At 36.4% G+C, this 18,186-nt stretch overlaps 1 protein-coding gene across 1 annotated transcript in view; it reads left to right on the top strand.

The window, feature by feature from the left end:
• The first annotated feature begins 8,628 nt into the window (after window positions 1-8,628).
• The window catches only part of LOC126753753 (uncharacterized), a 30,819-nt gene continuing 21,261 nt past the window's right edge, over window positions 8,629-18,186 (top strand). Inside the window, exon 1 of the mRNA XM_050465422.1 lies at window positions 8,629-8,650. Coding sequence (XP_050321379.1) covers window positions 8,629-8,650 — 22 coding nt within the window. The remainder of the gene's footprint in view (window positions 8,651-18,186) is intronic.

Raw genomic sequence — 18,186 nt, 5'->3', positions numbered from 1 at the left:
GAGTGACCCTTACGCAGCTTCGTTTAGGACATATCAAATATATGTCCAGCATGCAACGAGTCCTCGCATGGCTCTAACCACCTCCTTGCATCCCTAGCTAACCCTACGCATCTGACATCCCTCTCCCTATAGTCCGACCCCGTCGAAACAGCACGTTTCCTGGGCCTTCCGTTAGATGACCTCGGTGACAACTTATCTAAACGTTACCACCTCTAACGGGAACTAGAAAACCGCTATAACAACAATACAATAGTTGATATATTACATATTAAATACAGGTTAATATGAGTAATTCGAAATTAAATCAGATGTTGGTCAGCGGTCTACTGTGAAACCATTAATGGATAGAGAAATCCCACAGTATTAGTAGAAAAACTGTACTATATGGACCAATCCGGGTCCAATTTTTCTTGATTTTGAGTGTATATTAAAGATGCTTTTGTTCTGAAATCAAATTTTGAAGTAAAAATAAAATTTCAAAGTCAAACTAATAATAGAAGTTAAGCGTCGTTTTCTAACAGTGAACGAAATACCGTATGTTTGATTCCCAAGAAATCGATTAACTTATTTTCCTGACCGCTACGTAGGTTGCGATTTATATTTCGAGACTCAAGAAAAAAACAAACTTTAATCATCGAAAATCACTTCATTATTTTTCACAATATTCTCCATTAATATCTATACACTATATCTACACAAATCGAAGCAATTTCGCGACTTTGATTCAGATATCTTAAAAACATCCGTTCTGATCGCATTAGCCGCCTATGTCCAAGGTGTCCAAGAACGTTGACCTATTAGTTTTTCTTTTACGTACGCGAAAAAATCATTCGGTCCTAACTCATCAAATCGATGTTTTAAGCACTCAAAAATGCAATTGTTTCAATCGATGTTTGAGAGTTCGCATTATCTTGATGAAAAGTGATCCGTATTCGGTGGTTGATTTTCCTAATTTCTTGAAAGACAATAAGCAAACAAATGGTTGTGTACCACCCATAATTTACTGTTTTGCGTTTTTCTAGTGATATGGCTGTGACATATCAAGCTTTTCCTAAAAACAGGCAACCACCTGCTTGGAAGTGTTTCGTTTGCGAACAACTTTTGTTAGATTCGGCTCATCTAGAAGCACGCATACAGTCGACTGCTCTTTACTTTCGGGCGCATACGCATAAATCTACATAAAACACTTCTCTCCACCAATGAATATGAACCTTTCTTTGGAGCGAACGACAAATTGAGTGGGCTCCAATGTGTACAAATAAGTTTTACAGTCTGCAATATGTATGCTAGCCCCACTAACGCCTATAGTTGTCTTCATCTGACGCAAAAATAATGAGCGTCATGAGCTGAGTTGATTTCGCCATGACCGTCTGTTTGTCCGTCAGCATAAACGCTAACTAATCTTTCACTTCTGAGATATTGGTCTGAAATTTTGCACACTACAAAGAAACTGCTCATTTGTGGAAACCGGCGATATCGGACAACTACAGCTTATTGCTGCCATACAAACTGAACGAACGGTTCATATAACGATATATAAAACATTTGTATTTGATAAGATATCTTCATGAAATTTAGCAATGAATATTGTTCAAGACAACGTATCGGAAAATATAGCTTATAACTGCAATACAAACTGAACGATTGGAACCAAATTCTTATGTGGAAAACAATTGTATTTGATAAGATATCTTCTTGAAATTTAGCATCCAACTTTGTCCAAGACAACGTTGCAATCTCTATTCAGATCGGGTAGCTGCTATCCAAACTGACCGCTCAAAATCCAGTTCTTTAGGGACTTTTTGTATTGATGCAGCCGAGGTTGACATTTTTTCTTGTTTCTATGACAATTTAAAACTAAACTCAAATTCAAAACTGCCTGAAGTGCTTGTGACTCTATTCACAGTCGTCAAGCTGAGCTGCGAAGTGGAGCACAGTGCGCGCACTTCAAGCCATGCTATGCACTACTGCCATGCAGCTGCTCAACTGGATGTCACTTCACAGCAGAATGTGACGCAAGGCGACATATACATACATTTATGTATACATATAAGTGCTTATATGCACATACACATACATATATATTTACTGTGGGCGCTACATACATATAAAAGACTAGCCACGATATTGCCGCCATACACACGTAGCTGCCATTTCAATCACACGTTGTTGTTGTTATCATCACTCCATGCATGCATGGAAGACTCGCTCTCAAACTTATGCAAGCAAATAGCATAATGTTTGCATAGTGGAGAAATAAGTGCACGGACACGCGCTGGAGGAGCACAGCATAGCTTGCCATAAAAGCAAATGAATAGACGGCTAGACAAGTGCATGTGCATAGCAACAGTAAACAAATATTATCACTATGTGTGGGCACTTGCGTGTATGTGTTGTATGCAAATGTGTTGTATGTATGTTGTTGTAAAGCCGTTCGGTTGCGTGTGAGGCAGGAAGTAACTAGCGAAACTTTAAAAGCAACAGCAAAGTTTGCTCACACACATGGCTGGCCGCCCGTCTCTGTTTACTTGTTGGCGTGTGTTTATGTGTGTGTGCATACGGAAGCGGAAGTGCAAGTTTAAAAACAGCCAAAAGCAACTTCTTAACTTTCTTTCATTTCTCGCATTTCCTGCTTTTATGCGGAGCAGCTGCAATTTTTCTACTTTTTTGCCCGGCAAATAATACTTAGGTGTATTTATGGGTATTACATGCGCTAAAATGGAGTTCGTTAATATAAAAGTTGATACACTCCAGTGTATGCTGAAATGTGGAGTGGATCAGAAAATGGAAATTGATTTCCCACACTCGTGACGTTCTGGCGCTGCGATTTATTATTATTTTTTTCTTGTTTGGCAAATACTGCAAGGAAACGCTGGGGTATGGAGTGTTTAAGATCAGATTGAATATATAATATTTGTGGGTATGAAGTCGGGTCTGCTAATTTTCGAAAGAAAACTCATTGAAGTCAGGAAATTCCGCCGGCTAGTTTGACATACTCAGATATGCCTAAAATGCTTTTAAAAAATATCAGTTTGTGACATGACTATGAGAAAACAAGATCTCTAAATAATACTTGAAATTATTTTGTTATGCTAAGGAGAGTATAGCCAGCTTGCTTCCTTGATACCTTGATACAATTCATGATCAATTCATGAACAAAAATAATGATTAACTATAGAGATGTGGCACCGATGAGTAAAGTTATTCACCAAAAAAAGCGTGAATGGAAATCGTTTACATAAGCAAAGTGGAAATGGTTACTAGCCTTGCTACACTCGCCTATATAAATCCTTGTACTTATTTCTTGCCTTAAATACTACGTCGTCCATCCACCTACACCTCTGTTAATGACGAAAACAGCGAAAATTTTAAAGAGAAAATGCTTAAAAATCTGTGTTTTTATCAGAAAGATAGAAGGTGAACTTAACATCTCATATGGATCGACTCAAACCATGTTTTGTTTAATTTTTTGGGTATGAAGCCTATCAATAATAGACTCTTACTAAAATACCTGGATCTTTTGCAAAAACGACATCAAGAGATTTACAGGATTTGTCAGGAAAGTAATAGGACTGAGACGTTTTGAAAAATGTGTTGAACCAATCGTTACAATTCTTTAAATAGGCTCCTTCTGCGTCAATGCAGCGTTGCCAGCGCGATTTTCCAGCATTGAAGGCGTCACGGAAAGCATTCTCCGGAATAGCCTTGAAAGCCGAGGAGCATGCTGCTTGGATCCCCCTGCCGGCGTATGCCACTCGGGAAATTGCCTCTTTGTCTCGGGATCATACTCAAAGATCCATGTTACCGGTGATTACGTTACTCAAAAGTTTGTGGTCACTTTCACACATGTTCAAATTTTCTTGGCACACTTCCACTCGCCGCAATTTCTGGTTGTCAGTGAGCACTTTTGGGACCATCTTCGCGCACACCTTGCACATGTTCAAGTGCACCGTAACAATGTCATGAATCACAGATTTTAATAAACTTAACATCTGCGCAATTAAGAGAATACTTAGTAGATGGTCTGAGTTCAAAACTATGCGCATGCGAGTCATGTTCTCGATGTGTGTCGATGTCGCAGGTCTCCCAGCAAGATCTCCCAGTACGGTCTTCATTACCTCTTCCCAGCCCTCCAAAAAGACCTGGTATCACCGAAACACACCACTTCTTGTTAAATAAAACAGGTAAGACTGCTTGATCAGATTTACCGAGTTTCACACAGAATTTAATCGCGTACTTTTGCTCTAATGAAAGCTACATTTTCGGCTTGCACCACTCACAAAAACACGTCGCGCGAAACTGTTTGTCCTGACTCTCCAGGTGCTCGGAGAGAACTGACCAGCTGCTCGTTCTTTAGCTAGGAATGCCCCTTAACGAATCCAGTCCGAAGTACAGTCGCGGCGAAAGAAAATCAGTCCTATTACTTTCCGGTCAAACCCTGTACTTGGCATCGCAGCGTAATCGTCAAACGATGGTAACCAGAAGTGAGTTTACGAATATGATTTGCGACAATCAAACGAATGCCGCTCGAACAATTTGCCGAAACCGTAAACACCACGTTAAAGTCAATCAAATCTCAAGGTGATGCTCATCATTATCTTTGAATATCTTGTTGTGGCTCACCAAGAATTCGTTTCACAGAAGGGTGATTAATGAATACTACTTGACCGTCTTGAGGTGTCTACGTGATTCATAAATTTTTCGTGATGATAATGAGCTAACATATTCTTTTATGATTGTGACTAACTTCTTGTCTAAACACGATAGAAGAGACATCGCTCAGTCCCCGTATTCGCCTGATTTTACTTCCTGTAGCTTTGTATTATTTCGAAATTGTATTGGCTGAAAGAAAAGATGTTTGATTAATTCTGAAGGCCATTACAAATACCAGTATTAAAGTTAAAGAAAATGGCATATTTATTTGTAATTTTTCTTCTTCTTTAATAGCATAGACACCGCTTACGCGGTTTTAGGTGGTCATAGATGGAGAAGCCTCCATAATTTTAGTATGCTCTGGGCGTCAGCCACTAGATCACCTCTTGAGATTCTACAAGAATATTCTCTAGTCTTGAAACCTTTTGTTAGTCACCACAACTTTTCGTAGAATTTTGGAGCATCACTTCTGTCGGCCAGCTTGTAAGCTCTTCGTGCTCACGCATTTCGGCCTCTCTCTTTTTTTGCCTGTAAATGCTTCTAACTTCCCTCTTCAACTCTCGGTATCTATCCCATCCTGCACGTATTGTGATCGATTGAAATGTTGCGAGGTAGGCAGTCTCTTTTCTCTCCGCTGCGACACGCCACTCCTCATCGTACCAGCTGTTCTTTTGAATTTTTTGAAAACTAATGGTTTCGTTTGCAGCTGTAGGTAAGAAGCTTCAAATGCCGTCCCACAGTTCCCTTATACCGATTTGTTGTTGAGTGCTCTCACAGAGCAGGAGTGTAAGTCGAGTAGAAAATTGTTCGGCTGTCTGTTGTGATTCTCTCTTCTCGACGTCAAACCTACCTTGTGTTTGTTGACGTGCCTTTATTGCTACACAGAGGCGGATGCGTAGCTTGGCTGAAACAAGGTAGTGGTCCCCGTCAATGTTAGGACCTCGGAGCGTACGCACGTCTATAACACTGGAGACGTGTCTTTCGTCTATCACAACATGATCGAACTGGTTGGTGGTTTTTCGATCCGGAGACAGCCAGGTAGTCTGATGAATTTTTCTATGAAGGAATCTATGATACACGTAAAACTTCACGGAGCTATTATAATGTGAAAATTTCAGCAACACATATCTTTGAGGTTAGGAATTATAGTAGCACTCTGCAGTGAACGTATTCATTGAATGGTCGTATTAATTAAATAGTTGTAGCCTTAAAGGCCAAACGTTGAATCTCGTTTATGAAAAAACGAAATATTAAAGAAATAAAAATTCGCATAACTGAGAATATCTGGCATGATACACGTGTTGCATATTATAAACTAAAGAAAAAAATACAGATATGCGCAAAAACGTGTTTAAAATGCATAAAACATTGAAGGTAATCATGAATCTTAATTAAGGTGTTCAATATTTAAAATGCAATTAACACCTATTAATGATTTATTTGCCTTATTTTCACAAGCATACTATGTACAGATATTCCGTCAATATGGCAGCGCTGCACACACTATCAATGACTGCGTAATTTAATAAACTGCAAAAATATATGTGTTGTGGTAGTGTGTGACAAAATGTTGGAAAAAATGTATTTCATGCATTAAAAAGCATATTCAAATTCATTAACGAGTTGTGTACAAAAGCGGCAATTAATAAAAGCAAACACAAATTCTTCTGCTGCAATTAACGCAATTACCAGTGGCGGCTGAAATTCAACTTATTTGCAATTGTTTATGCATTTTACCTTCTACTGAATATTTTTTAAATAAATTAAATATTTTAACTAAAAAAGCAAATTGCTTGAGTACTTTTTGTATTTTAGGTTTAAATTTAATCGCTAAATATTATTGTGTTGGCCGTCGTGAGCTAATCAGAGCGTGTGAAATCGCGCAGATGCCTTATGTTTCATATCGATCACATTTCGCGGAATTCCATGCAATTAACTGTTATCCGTAAATTAAGTAGAAATGTATTAAAATCGCATTAAGCAAGAATTTCAACACACTCATAATACAGTAGGATTACAATTATGGTTGCATAAATTTCGAGGCGGAGTTAGGGAAATTACCCAAAGCCAAATGTAGTAAAATAGCAGAGTGCTCACATTTCTTATTAGGTTAACATAAACTAACTGACTTTGTTTATCTCGGAACCGGCTTAAATTCCTCAAATAATTTAAGCCTGCAGATCAACCGCAGAATAATTCTTGCTAACTGCTAGTTTGGGATCGATAGGCAATTGAGATGAAGATCCCTCTCTCGACGAACAAAAATTACGCTATAAGTTTTTTATTAATTCCGTTCTATTATACGCCGCAGAAACATGGATAATGACGAAATAAGATGAGAAACCGCTTCATACATTCTAGAGAAAACTATTTGACCCAAATCTTTGGAGCATTAGAAAGAACTGTTCTTCGCACGATCTTTGAAGCCATTCGTGTGAGCGATGAATATCGAAGAAGATGGAACCACAAACTGTATGAGCTCAACGGCGATATGGACATGGTTAAGCGCATAAATATTCAACGAATGCGCTGTTTAGGCCATGTCGTTCGCATCGAAGATGATGCTCCAGTGAAAAACAACTTCGTCTCGAAACCCATGGGTGTACAACGAAAATAAGAGCCTTCATTTATATAATGGAAGTACCAAATGTGAAACGATCTGTCTACACTTCCAAGTACAACTAGCGTGACCTCGCAAAGGAAGTTTTATGATTTCGGCCCAGACTGACACACGTGTGTGGTGCTTGAAAAGAAGAAAATTTAAAATACCGTGTTAAATTTTGAAAGAAAACTCGAGATTTACGAACAGAACGATTAAGCTTGCAAAAAGTTAAAATAAATTATTTCTGAGGTAATTTTTGAGGTGCACTTTATGCTTTGCTTTGATTATACAGGTATCTTCATCATAACGAAACTTCTTCTTAGCTATCATTTCCTTGGGGTCTTATAATAGAAAAAAGTCACTGGAGGAGAATCAGGATCATAAATTATCTTAAAGCAATTAGAATGCTGTAACTGTTTTTATTGAGTTGAAGATGGCACAGTGTTTTGATAGCGCAGCATTCCTTTCTTCAGCATTTTTCATCGATTTCGTTTATTTTTCCTTCAAACGCTCAGTAAAACTTCATTTAATTCACTTTTTAATAAAAAGAAAACACAAGAATCTCGAGATTTGCGAATAGAAAGTGAAAGCCTGCAATTACTGGCTTTCATGGTTGAGGTACAAATTAGGTTTTGCTTTCATTATATCATCATCGTCGCGAAACTTCTTTCCAGCCTTAATTTTCTACCTATGCGATAACAAGAAAAAATCGCTAGAGATCATTTAATTTAACCAATGATGTCATTGTTTTCGTTAACTTGAGAGGCAGTGAGATGAACCGATGAAACAGTAGTCCTTTCCTTCTCAGTTTTCCTCAATTTCGTGCGTTTTTTTGCCTTTTCAAGATAGTTGATGAATATTGTTTCAATAATACCAAAGCGTAGGTATCATAACCATGACAGCTAACTATTCCGTCTTTCCACTTTTTACCAGCAAGAACCACGTGATCTTAAAATAAAAGAATAAAATTTTATGCGATTAATATTGCTTATAATTTAAACATAATGTCGGGCAACTGACCACCACAGCTCCGTTTGCATATTTCAATTCGTTTGGGCCAATGTGACCCGCTGCAGCATTTCGCCTGGAGTTTCGGCTAGAGTGCGCTGAATGTTGTTTTCGAGCTCCTCGTGCCTTGCTGGTTGCTTGGCGTAAGTCTTTGACTTAACATACCCCTAGCGAAAATAATCTAGGGGCGTTAAATCGCATGATATTGGCGGCCATTCGACTATACGATTTCTCGAAATCAACGAGTTGCCAAACTTTGCACACTATGCATCCACATTTTGACGTGAAGCATGAGGCGGCGCTTGTTGGAAATAGAGATCGTCCTCGTCGATTTCTTAAAATTTCGGAAAAGAAACTCGGTTATAATGCTCGTCATTGATGGTAATGGTAAAACCTGATTATTCTCCCCAAATGGTAAATTTTTAGAGACGTAATTTTGTTTCCTACCACACGATAATTTGACTCTTCCCAATATTTTCAATTTCGTTTATCGACGAAGCCAAGAAATGTGCCTCAACTGAGAAGATGATATTTTGATTAAATGAATTTGTGAGAATGTGAATTTGCGTAATAATCTTGGACAATTTTCAAGCGTTGTAGTAAAGTAAAACGTGAAATGATGAAATTGCAAACCTTACTGAACGCATTGACAAAGTTTGACACAACCCTGTAAGCACACATGGGCGCCAAAAACTATCAAAATCACGTCATATCGATTGGTGAACATTGTACCATATCGTTCGATACATCCAAAGTCAGTTCTTTTATGTTTTCATTGTATCTCTTCAATTTGATTTTCGTCCCAAATGTGGCAATTTTGCTAGGTTATATACCCATTAAGCCAGAAATGGGCCACATCGCTAAATAAAATTTGGCTCGAAAACGTCGAATTTTCTTGGAACTTTTCAAGAGCCCATAGAGCAAGCGTTGTCGCTTGGAATTGTCGAACGGCTACGGTTCTTCCGTATTTTGTACGTTTTCAATTTGAGATCTTGACGTAAAATGCGCCAAGTCGTTCCATACGTCAGTCCGAGTTTTTGCGAACGGCGCCGAATCGACTCTCCACGGTCTTCGTGTACACTCTCAACTACGGCTGTTATATTTTCTTCACTGCATTCTGGACATGGTTTATTCGGTTGAATATTTTCGAATAAGGAATGCTGGGTTTCAAGATGACTGATGGTGTTGCGAATAGTACGCTCAGTAGGTCGATTATATTGACCATAAGTTGTGCGAGGCGCGCGAAACACATTACTTTATTCTTCATGAATGAAACAAAGATAACAAATTCTAGAAGTTATTCTCCGTAAAATAGTTAGTTGGTAGTGTTCGGAGTATAATCTCCGAGTAATCACTCAAGCTAATTGGAAAAATGCTTTTTTACGTAAAACGGGATTAAAGATTAACTAACAGAGCTGATACTTTAGAATTTTATTTGCAATCATTATTTAACTGTTGGTTCTTATTAATAAGTCCGAGTAGAGATAAACCTCATTGAAGCTTATACTTCACTGAATTATAATAGTTTTTGTTGTCCACCTAGCGAGTATCTGCGAGTTTCATTACTTCAATCAGGCATGAAGTACTCAAATGTACTGCAATGTAAACAATAATTCTCATAAACATGTACATGTTGTAAGCTAATAGTAGTAAAATAACAAAATAAACCACAAACGAATTATGCAACATGCGTCCACATAAAAAACATGCAATAAAAGTAAATGAGAAACTTAAAAACAATAAATTAACTAGAAAACATACGCCATGCAATTAGTGCACTGCAATTATATCATATTTACAAAACTCGTCTACACGGCACTACAAAAACAACTTCAGCGAAAGTAAAGGATACAAGCTGCACATTTCGAGGGCTAAATTGGAAGACACTGCTCCTCACATTGCTTATGATGTTTATGCAGCTGTTAGTTTTATTATTATTTTGAAATTTGCGTCAACTTGTTTGTCAACTTGTTTATACTCTTGCAACATGTTGCTACAGAGTATAATAGTTTTGTTCACTTATGTATCACTTAAAAGTAAGCGAGTTAGATATAGGGTTATATATACATATATAAATGATCAGGAGGACGAGAAAAATTGACATCCGGTTGCCTGTCCATCCGTCCGTGCAAGCTGTAACTTGAGTAAAAATTGAGATATCATGATGAAACTTGATACACGTATTTCTTGGCTCCATAAGAAGGTTAAGTTCGAAGATGGGCAAAATCGGCCAACTGAGCTAAAAAATTTGAAAAAGTTTGAGTGGCGCAGTCCTCTAATATGTTTAATGTATATATTTTTCAAACTGTTCAAGCCAAAATAACCAAATTCGCTCGAAGTTTCTCCGGACCCGTCCAAACATTTTCAACCAAATTTTTTGTGGTACGTGACATTCTACTCATATTCCTTTGCTTTGTGCAGATAGGCAAAATCGAACTGCAACCACGCCTATTTCCCATATTCCCATAGCACAATTTTAAATTCCATCCGATCTTTCAATTTCCAGTATAGAAACCAAGAAGAAATTAATATTAATGGATAAAACTTTTGCATAAATATTGTCTTTAGTATGTGCCACATTATGACCAAAATTGTTTAAATCCAACCAAAACTGTTCAAGCTCCTAGGTACCGAAATTTGGACCCCAGTACCAATTATTGACTCTTGATCGAAAATAACGTTCAGTAAGCGAGATATAAAATTCATATTAAGAGATAATACTTCTTTGACAATGGTTGGTCTGTATATCAAAAATAGGTTCAATTGGGCTCAAACTTCCCTTAGCCTCCATATACTTAATATAAAGGTTTTCGAATTTCCGGGAGACTACTTAATGCATATATCAGCCAATATACTTGTAAGAGTTATATCAATGAAAATAAGAGATCGGTGAGAGTGTTTCTTTGAGTCTAAAAGAGCTAAAATTGAACGAAAAGTGGACCTAGCTCCCATATAACTAATATCAAAATTTTCGAATATCCGGCTGACTTTACCTTATATGATTGATGATTGTATGTGAGGTACCTTAATGAATCTCAATAATTTAATTAAGAGTTTACATCTTAATAGTATGTAGTATTAGCAAAGATAATTAAAATCGGGTTGATACTATCCCCAACTCCCATATGCTATATATGATTCTCGCTTTTATCGAAAATGTCAATTCAGTGTAAGAGTTATATATTCATAATGTATATATATAACTGCTTGGGTTCCGATCTTCTGGTTGACGTTTTGCACCTTAAGGGGTTAAATGGATTTACGGGTTTCAAAAAATTAAATTTTTTATTGTCTTATTAAATTTTACAACACCTCTAGAATATTGTCTTAAATTTTCAAGTTGATCCGAGTAATAGTTTCGGAGATACAGCCTTGAGAACTTGTGCACTTGATCCTACTAAGCTAAGTGGTACTCAAATATTTAAACGCGTTTTTCTCGAAACTGTGTTTTTAAGTTCGGTAGTCAAAATTTCTCGAGAACTACTCAACCAATCTTCATACATATCATTAAAAAAAAAATTCGCGAAATTTTCACTGATTTTTTTTTTTTTGTAAAAATGTCTGCCTAAAATCCAATTTTCAGTTTTTTTCCTTCGTTCAAGTTTTATGTAAGTAAGTTAAGATTTTTACCAAAGCACGTATTTTGTTCACTTTAGATGATGGTGTAAGGAGTTATCCGCCCAACGGGGGCACATCTTTTTTACGAGGGGTCACCGGAAATGGCGTCGCAATGGCGGAGTTTAAAATAATTTTTTCCAAAAACTTCTGTACTCTTTTGTTAAAAGTTTATGTTTGTAACAATAAAAAATTCTAATAAAATATTTCATTATTTATATGAGAAAAAATTTGTTGAAAAAAGCTATTTTTTATTCGATGAAACCAATTTAACCCCTTAAAGTATCTCCGTGGCTTTGATTCTTGCTAGTTGCAAGAGTATAAAATCTTCGGTTGCACCCGAACTAAGCCCTTCTTTGCTTTTTGTTATTAATTTACTCTGGAACTTCGTGAGTACCAGACTATATGTATGTGTGAGTGCGTGTGTGTCTCTGAATACGAAATGTAAACAAAGCAAAGTTAGTTATCGTTGTCCCTAAGGAAATGAAAATGCACGAATATTTGTTGGAGAATAAATGAAAATAACACAAGAAAAAACTGTATTTATATATACAGATCTTGAAATTAGTATGTATGTTTATGAAAATAATGTGATTAAAGGCAAGATTCGAACTATTTTTTTTTTTTCAAAAAACCAGTTTAAGAGCAATTTAGAGGGACTTACAATTATGTTTATCAAATTTAAGGAAAATTCTGACGGACACTACTTTAAACAAAAATGAAATCGGATGATAACCTTGCCCACTCCTCATATAATAGTTATATCCATAGAAACATTAAATTTCACATCCGTGATGGTAAGGGAGGGCTTTTTTGGAGCCGAAATCAATAGAAGATGGGGGTGGCACAGCCCGCAATTAGGTGAAAACCCACATCTCAGGACTTATTCAACAAATTTCAACCAAATTCGGTAATATGGCCTATAACCACTCCTACGTTCCATATAACACAATTTTTAATCCGTCCTCTTTTACAAAATTAGTATACAAATCACGAGCCAAACTGTGAATTCCGTCAAAACTTTGCACGAACGGTGCCTTTGAGGTGTGCTGTCTTATGAAAAAAAAATAAATTAAAAATCTTTATGATAACGATTCCTCAAACCGGATCAAAACAATTGAAGCTCGCAGATACCGAATATGTGGACCTCAGTTTTTATAGCGAACTTCTTGCTGAATATATCGGTCAGCCTAACCAATATACTATTGAAATTCCAAACAAAATTTAAACGGGTTTGAAGCTTGAAAGTTGAGAGTGTATAAAATATTCGTTCCCCCTGAACTTATCGCTTCTATAATTGCTTTTTTTCGTATTACCGAAAATCGTAATAAGAAATAATTTTGAAATCTCTAATCTGAATACCAGAATACAGAGGTAAAAAATCGGATTAAATGCGAAATATAAAATTGGAATTCCTAATGCCGGATTGAAAAGAAATGTTAATCTCTAAAATTACTAAATTGAAAAAAAGAAAGTTTATTTTTAATAGAATTTCAAAAACTCTTTACACTTTTTCTGCTCTTTACTTTAATAATTATTCCTCTGTTGTGGATATGTTAATCTTTCCTTTTTATCACTTTTCAATCCTGCTTTTCTTTTGAAAAATATTTTTTGTATGTTTTCCAAATTTTTGAATTAAAAAAACATTTTATTAATTTCAAAATAATTTTTTTTGAGATCAAAATTAAATTTCCAAGTTTTATATCGGAATGGTGATGAAAGTTTTAAATTTAAAGTTTTAATCCGATTTCGTAATTAATACTTTAGACATAATTTTAATCAAAAACTTTTTAATTAAAAAATTGTTTATAAATTTTTAAATAATTTGTTGAACATTAAAATTAAATTTCCAAATTTTGATTCCGAATCGAGGTGAAAATTCAAAATTTCAATTTTTAATTTGATTTTGGAATTAATAATTTAAATCTATTTTTCAATCCAAAAATGTTTAATTCAAAAACGTTTTTGAAGTAAACATGAAACTTATTTAAAACCTACTCCACTCAGATCTAAGATCTGTGATTTTTCTGATTTTTAAGAAGATTCTGAAAATAAACTCCAACTCTGCTCAAAAGCCGTTTACCCCAACTTGTATTTTATGAAACCAACAAATTTCAAAAAGTAAAAATTAAATTGCGAAGATTTTACTTCCGGCCATCACCAGCGGAACCCAACAACCATTAATGCGAAGTGAGCCTCTAAACTACTGTAGATTAGTATTCAAATTTCCATTTGCGGTCCACAAAATATTTCCGAGCACTCCTTCTAATACAAATCACTTCAGTGCCACCACCTTTGTGCTTCTACCTTTGCGTCCATTGAAGCGTTGCACGCACAACTAGCCACTTAGCTAACTAGCCAATAAGTACCAGCAGCTGTGACCAACATACAGCGGCCAGCTTGTATTTTGACAGCAACAATAACAAACGACTCAATTACCTTAAAGCAGCATGTCTATCAAAGAGTTTGAATGCGTGCGCCGTGACGTATGAGTGACCTCAAAAGGAGAACCGCACGCACACGACCCAAGGAGCACAACTACCTCCACGCGCACGAACATACACACACACAGTAGCTGCGTTTGTGTGTTTGACACTTGGGCATAAATCACTTTAAAATTGATTTAATGCAATACGCTGCTGAGTGCAGTCAAGGGAAAAGTAGAATATCAAAATGGCATTAAGGAAACTTTGAGGCACACAGCAATGGAGGGAAATGCTGGTGTGGCGCACGAGCAGTGATTGGTATTGAATACAATGGACGTGTTGGAAATGCGTGAATGGCAGCATATATAGACACGTATAAACACGAGTTCGATTGCCTGATATATTATGCATTAGCGCGTTTTTGGCAAGCGTGCTGAGCCAACTGCTGCCGAAAAGCGAAATGCTGATGGAAATATTTCTTTCTAACGCAACAAACGTGCTTATATATAGTATATTAGAGTATGCCATGCGTTGGTACATAAATAATTAAATTTGATAAATAGCAGATAAAAGGTCGCTTCATCTTCGCCTTAATTTGTGCAGCAAACAAAGCGTTGACTGTTGCTTCAATATGCTTACTTTCATTAACGGTGAATATCATCGATTTTGCTGTCTGCTTTGATTAAATGAAATGCGTATGTCGGTGTTCTTCGCAGTTGCGTCATTAGTTCACTTCATTTTCGAAATTTCGAAATGTCAAAATCTTTACACATCATCATTTGCACTGACTTTAACGACAATAAATCATAAGCATGGCAAGCAATCAATTTTCCAACAACAGTAAGCACTTCAAACCAAACGTAGTGCTTAGGCGGTGATTATCCAAAAATTGTCATTTGCTGTTTGCTTTGGTAATTTGACTCCCATTTGCTTTGTGCGGCATTCATTGCCGGCAATTGGTTTCAATTAAAATCAGACATCACTTTCCTTTGCAACAAAAGTCGTCAGCAATATTGCTGCTGTAGTGAACGCTCTTTTGCCATATACTAGAGGGACGTTACTTTCGAAGATTACTCAGCCACTGTACATTACTGCGAGCTTTTCATATGAAATAGTTTTGTATTTCTAGTTTGAGTTGTGGGTCTAATCTCATGTACATTCCTGTTACTGTCCTAACTTACTTTACAGAAAATATAAAAATCTCGTCTCATTCGTTAAGAAAATATTCCCTCTTAAAACATTTATAACGAAATGTCTTAAGATGAACACAGGCTTTACATCCCGTGTAATAAAGATTTTGAAATTTCGAGAGAAACATTTAGCCATTGTGTGGTATGACGAGCAAGCAGAAAAACACTGGATTCGGTATAATCCTTTACAAACGCAAAAAATTTCTTAAATACCTTTAGTTCCTTTACCGAGTTTGTATGGCAGCTATATACTATAGTCACCCAATCTGAATGATTTCTTGCTAGATTACACCACTGCTTTATTCTATAACTTGAGCAAAATTTCAAAGTGATATCGGAACAAACTGAAGGACTAGTTCGCATATATTCTGACGAACAGACATACGGACATAACTAAAACTACTCAGCTCGTCATTCTGATAATTTATATAACGGGGTTTTCAATAGGGACGCTACAAAAGTAGACCGATAGGGACAGCCAACGACGCCATATTTCCCGCTCTTTTGCTACTTCTCTTCAGCAAGGTTTGCCATTTCATCACGGAATGCAAGAACTGAAGCCGCTTGACCGCTACAATTGTCGTATGTTCGAAATGAAAAATGATCCGGATTTTCATCGAAAAGTCATATTCAGCGATGAGGCTCGTTTCTGACTGAATGGCTTCGTCAAAAAGCAAAATATGCATTACTGGTCGGGCAGCAATCCACACGTACTCCATGAGTCAATATTCCATCCCTAAAAAATTACGGTTTGGTGCGGTTTATGGCCCGGCTGCGTCATTGGGCCGTACTTCTTCCGTGATGATCAAGACTGACACGTTACTGTGAATGGGAATCGGTACCGCTCAATGACAGCCGAATGTTTTTAGCTCGAATTGGATTATATGGACTTGGAGAATATGTGTATCTCACAAGACGGCGTCACCACCCACACAGCGAATATCACAATCGATTTATTGAAAACCAAGTTTTGTGATCGTGTTATCTCAGAAATGGTCAAGTCAATTGTTCGTGCGATTTGACGCCGTTAGACTACTTCCTGTGGGGCTACGACAAGAGTATGGTCTACGCCGACAAGCATACGAATATCGAACGTGAAATTGCAGCAGTATCGGCCGATTTATGCTTGAAAACTGTCGAAGATTGGGTTCAGCTTGATTTTTTCTTCAATGTTTTTTTTTTTTATATATGTACTCTTAAGTTTTTAAAATAGTGGATGAAGTCGATTTTTTAATCCCAAAAATCGCCTGCAGGAATTTTTAAGTGTGTTTGTACCTTGATAAAGTATTTCCTACAATATTTTCCAAATTCAGTCGAAAAAATAAAGATTATTTTTAAAAGCAATTTTAAGAATTGGTCAAGGCGGATCTAAATCTAGATTAGTTTTTCTTGCCATGAATATTCATTCATCTCAGATATATTATGTATCTGACAACCATTTTTGCAACTTTCAAAACTCTCTTATCAAACAATCTTTCTTCACCAATATTCAGTATTTAACTTATTTTTTAAAAGTTCCTGAAAATCGCACAAGTGCTAAGCAAATCTGCTTCGGCACTGATTTCTCAAAAGAGTTTTGTTCTTTCTCTTTGTTATTTAGACTCATTTATCGGAGAAGAGCAAGTCGTGCACCACAAATGAGAGGAGAGGCTCATGGAAGCTATTAACAGAGGCGTAAATGCCTGTATATATGTATATACAAGGGTTATCGTATTGTACAATATCGGATGACCGTTTACTTATACAATGAAATTCCAAATTATGAACAGTCCTCATAGCCGGACATTTTCCATAACTGGACAAATTTCATGAACACAACGTTTTCTTTATTATTTTCATACAAAAGCAATTCTTATAAGCGGACATGATTACGTTCCAAATACCGAACACGGACACTATTTTGATAGTATTTCTTTCAAATTACAAGTATCTCTGATAAACGGATGGGATTTCTTAAATTTTGTCCAGAAAATTGTGTACAATTAATAGTTCTCACTTTTTTAAAATCTTTTTTTGGTGTTTTGAGACAGTTTTTTTTTAAAGAACAATACGTAAAATGAACACAGCAAAGAAATTGTCTTGCGCTGCTGCCGCCCGGTTCGCGGTGGCCCAAAGGAAACTTACATATGTTCTGGCTGACATTAGCGCGCATTCATTAGTTTCATAAAAATATAGTTCTGAGTTGCAGCTTCTGACTCTAAGGATACATTTTAAATACTCGTGTTTGTCTCGCACCTTTATACGGACAGCTCCCTTAGCCGGACAAAAAGACGAACCGGAACGAACCCTGATTTTTTATCCGGCCAAGGACTATCAACTCGGCAGAATTCTTCCGCTACAACGACAACAACAACTGCAATGGTGGGTGTCCGGCTATGAGGAATTTCACTGAAGATCAAAAAATGTCGCAACGTTATATAAATCTGTATTAAAATTTCTTGTATTTCAAAACAGGTGGCAACACTATAAATTTGTATATTACAATGTCGAGAATAACGTAGACTTAATTTTTTTTCTAATTTTTAAAATAAATTTTAGCAAAAGTTAAGTAATGGTGGCAACCTCGTTTCAAAGTATGCCTAGAAACTTTCTTATATGAAGTTATCTCTGTTCTCAATCAAACTCTCAAATTTTCAGCTTGTTAATTATTTTCAAATAAAAAATACAGTTGGCAACTCTATAAAATAATATT

Source organism: Bactrocera neohumeralis, chromosome 3 (assembly GCF_024586455.1).
Source record: "Bactrocera neohumeralis isolate Rockhampton chromosome 3, APGP_CSIRO_Bneo_wtdbg2-racon-allhic-juicebox.fasta_v2, whole genome shotgun sequence".
Taxonomy (NCBI): domain Eukaryota; kingdom Metazoa; phylum Arthropoda; class Insecta; order Diptera; family Tephritidae; genus Bactrocera; species Bactrocera neohumeralis.
The sequence above is the reverse complement of the archived record's forward strand: the minus strand, read 5'-3'. Positions and strand labels throughout refer to the sequence as shown.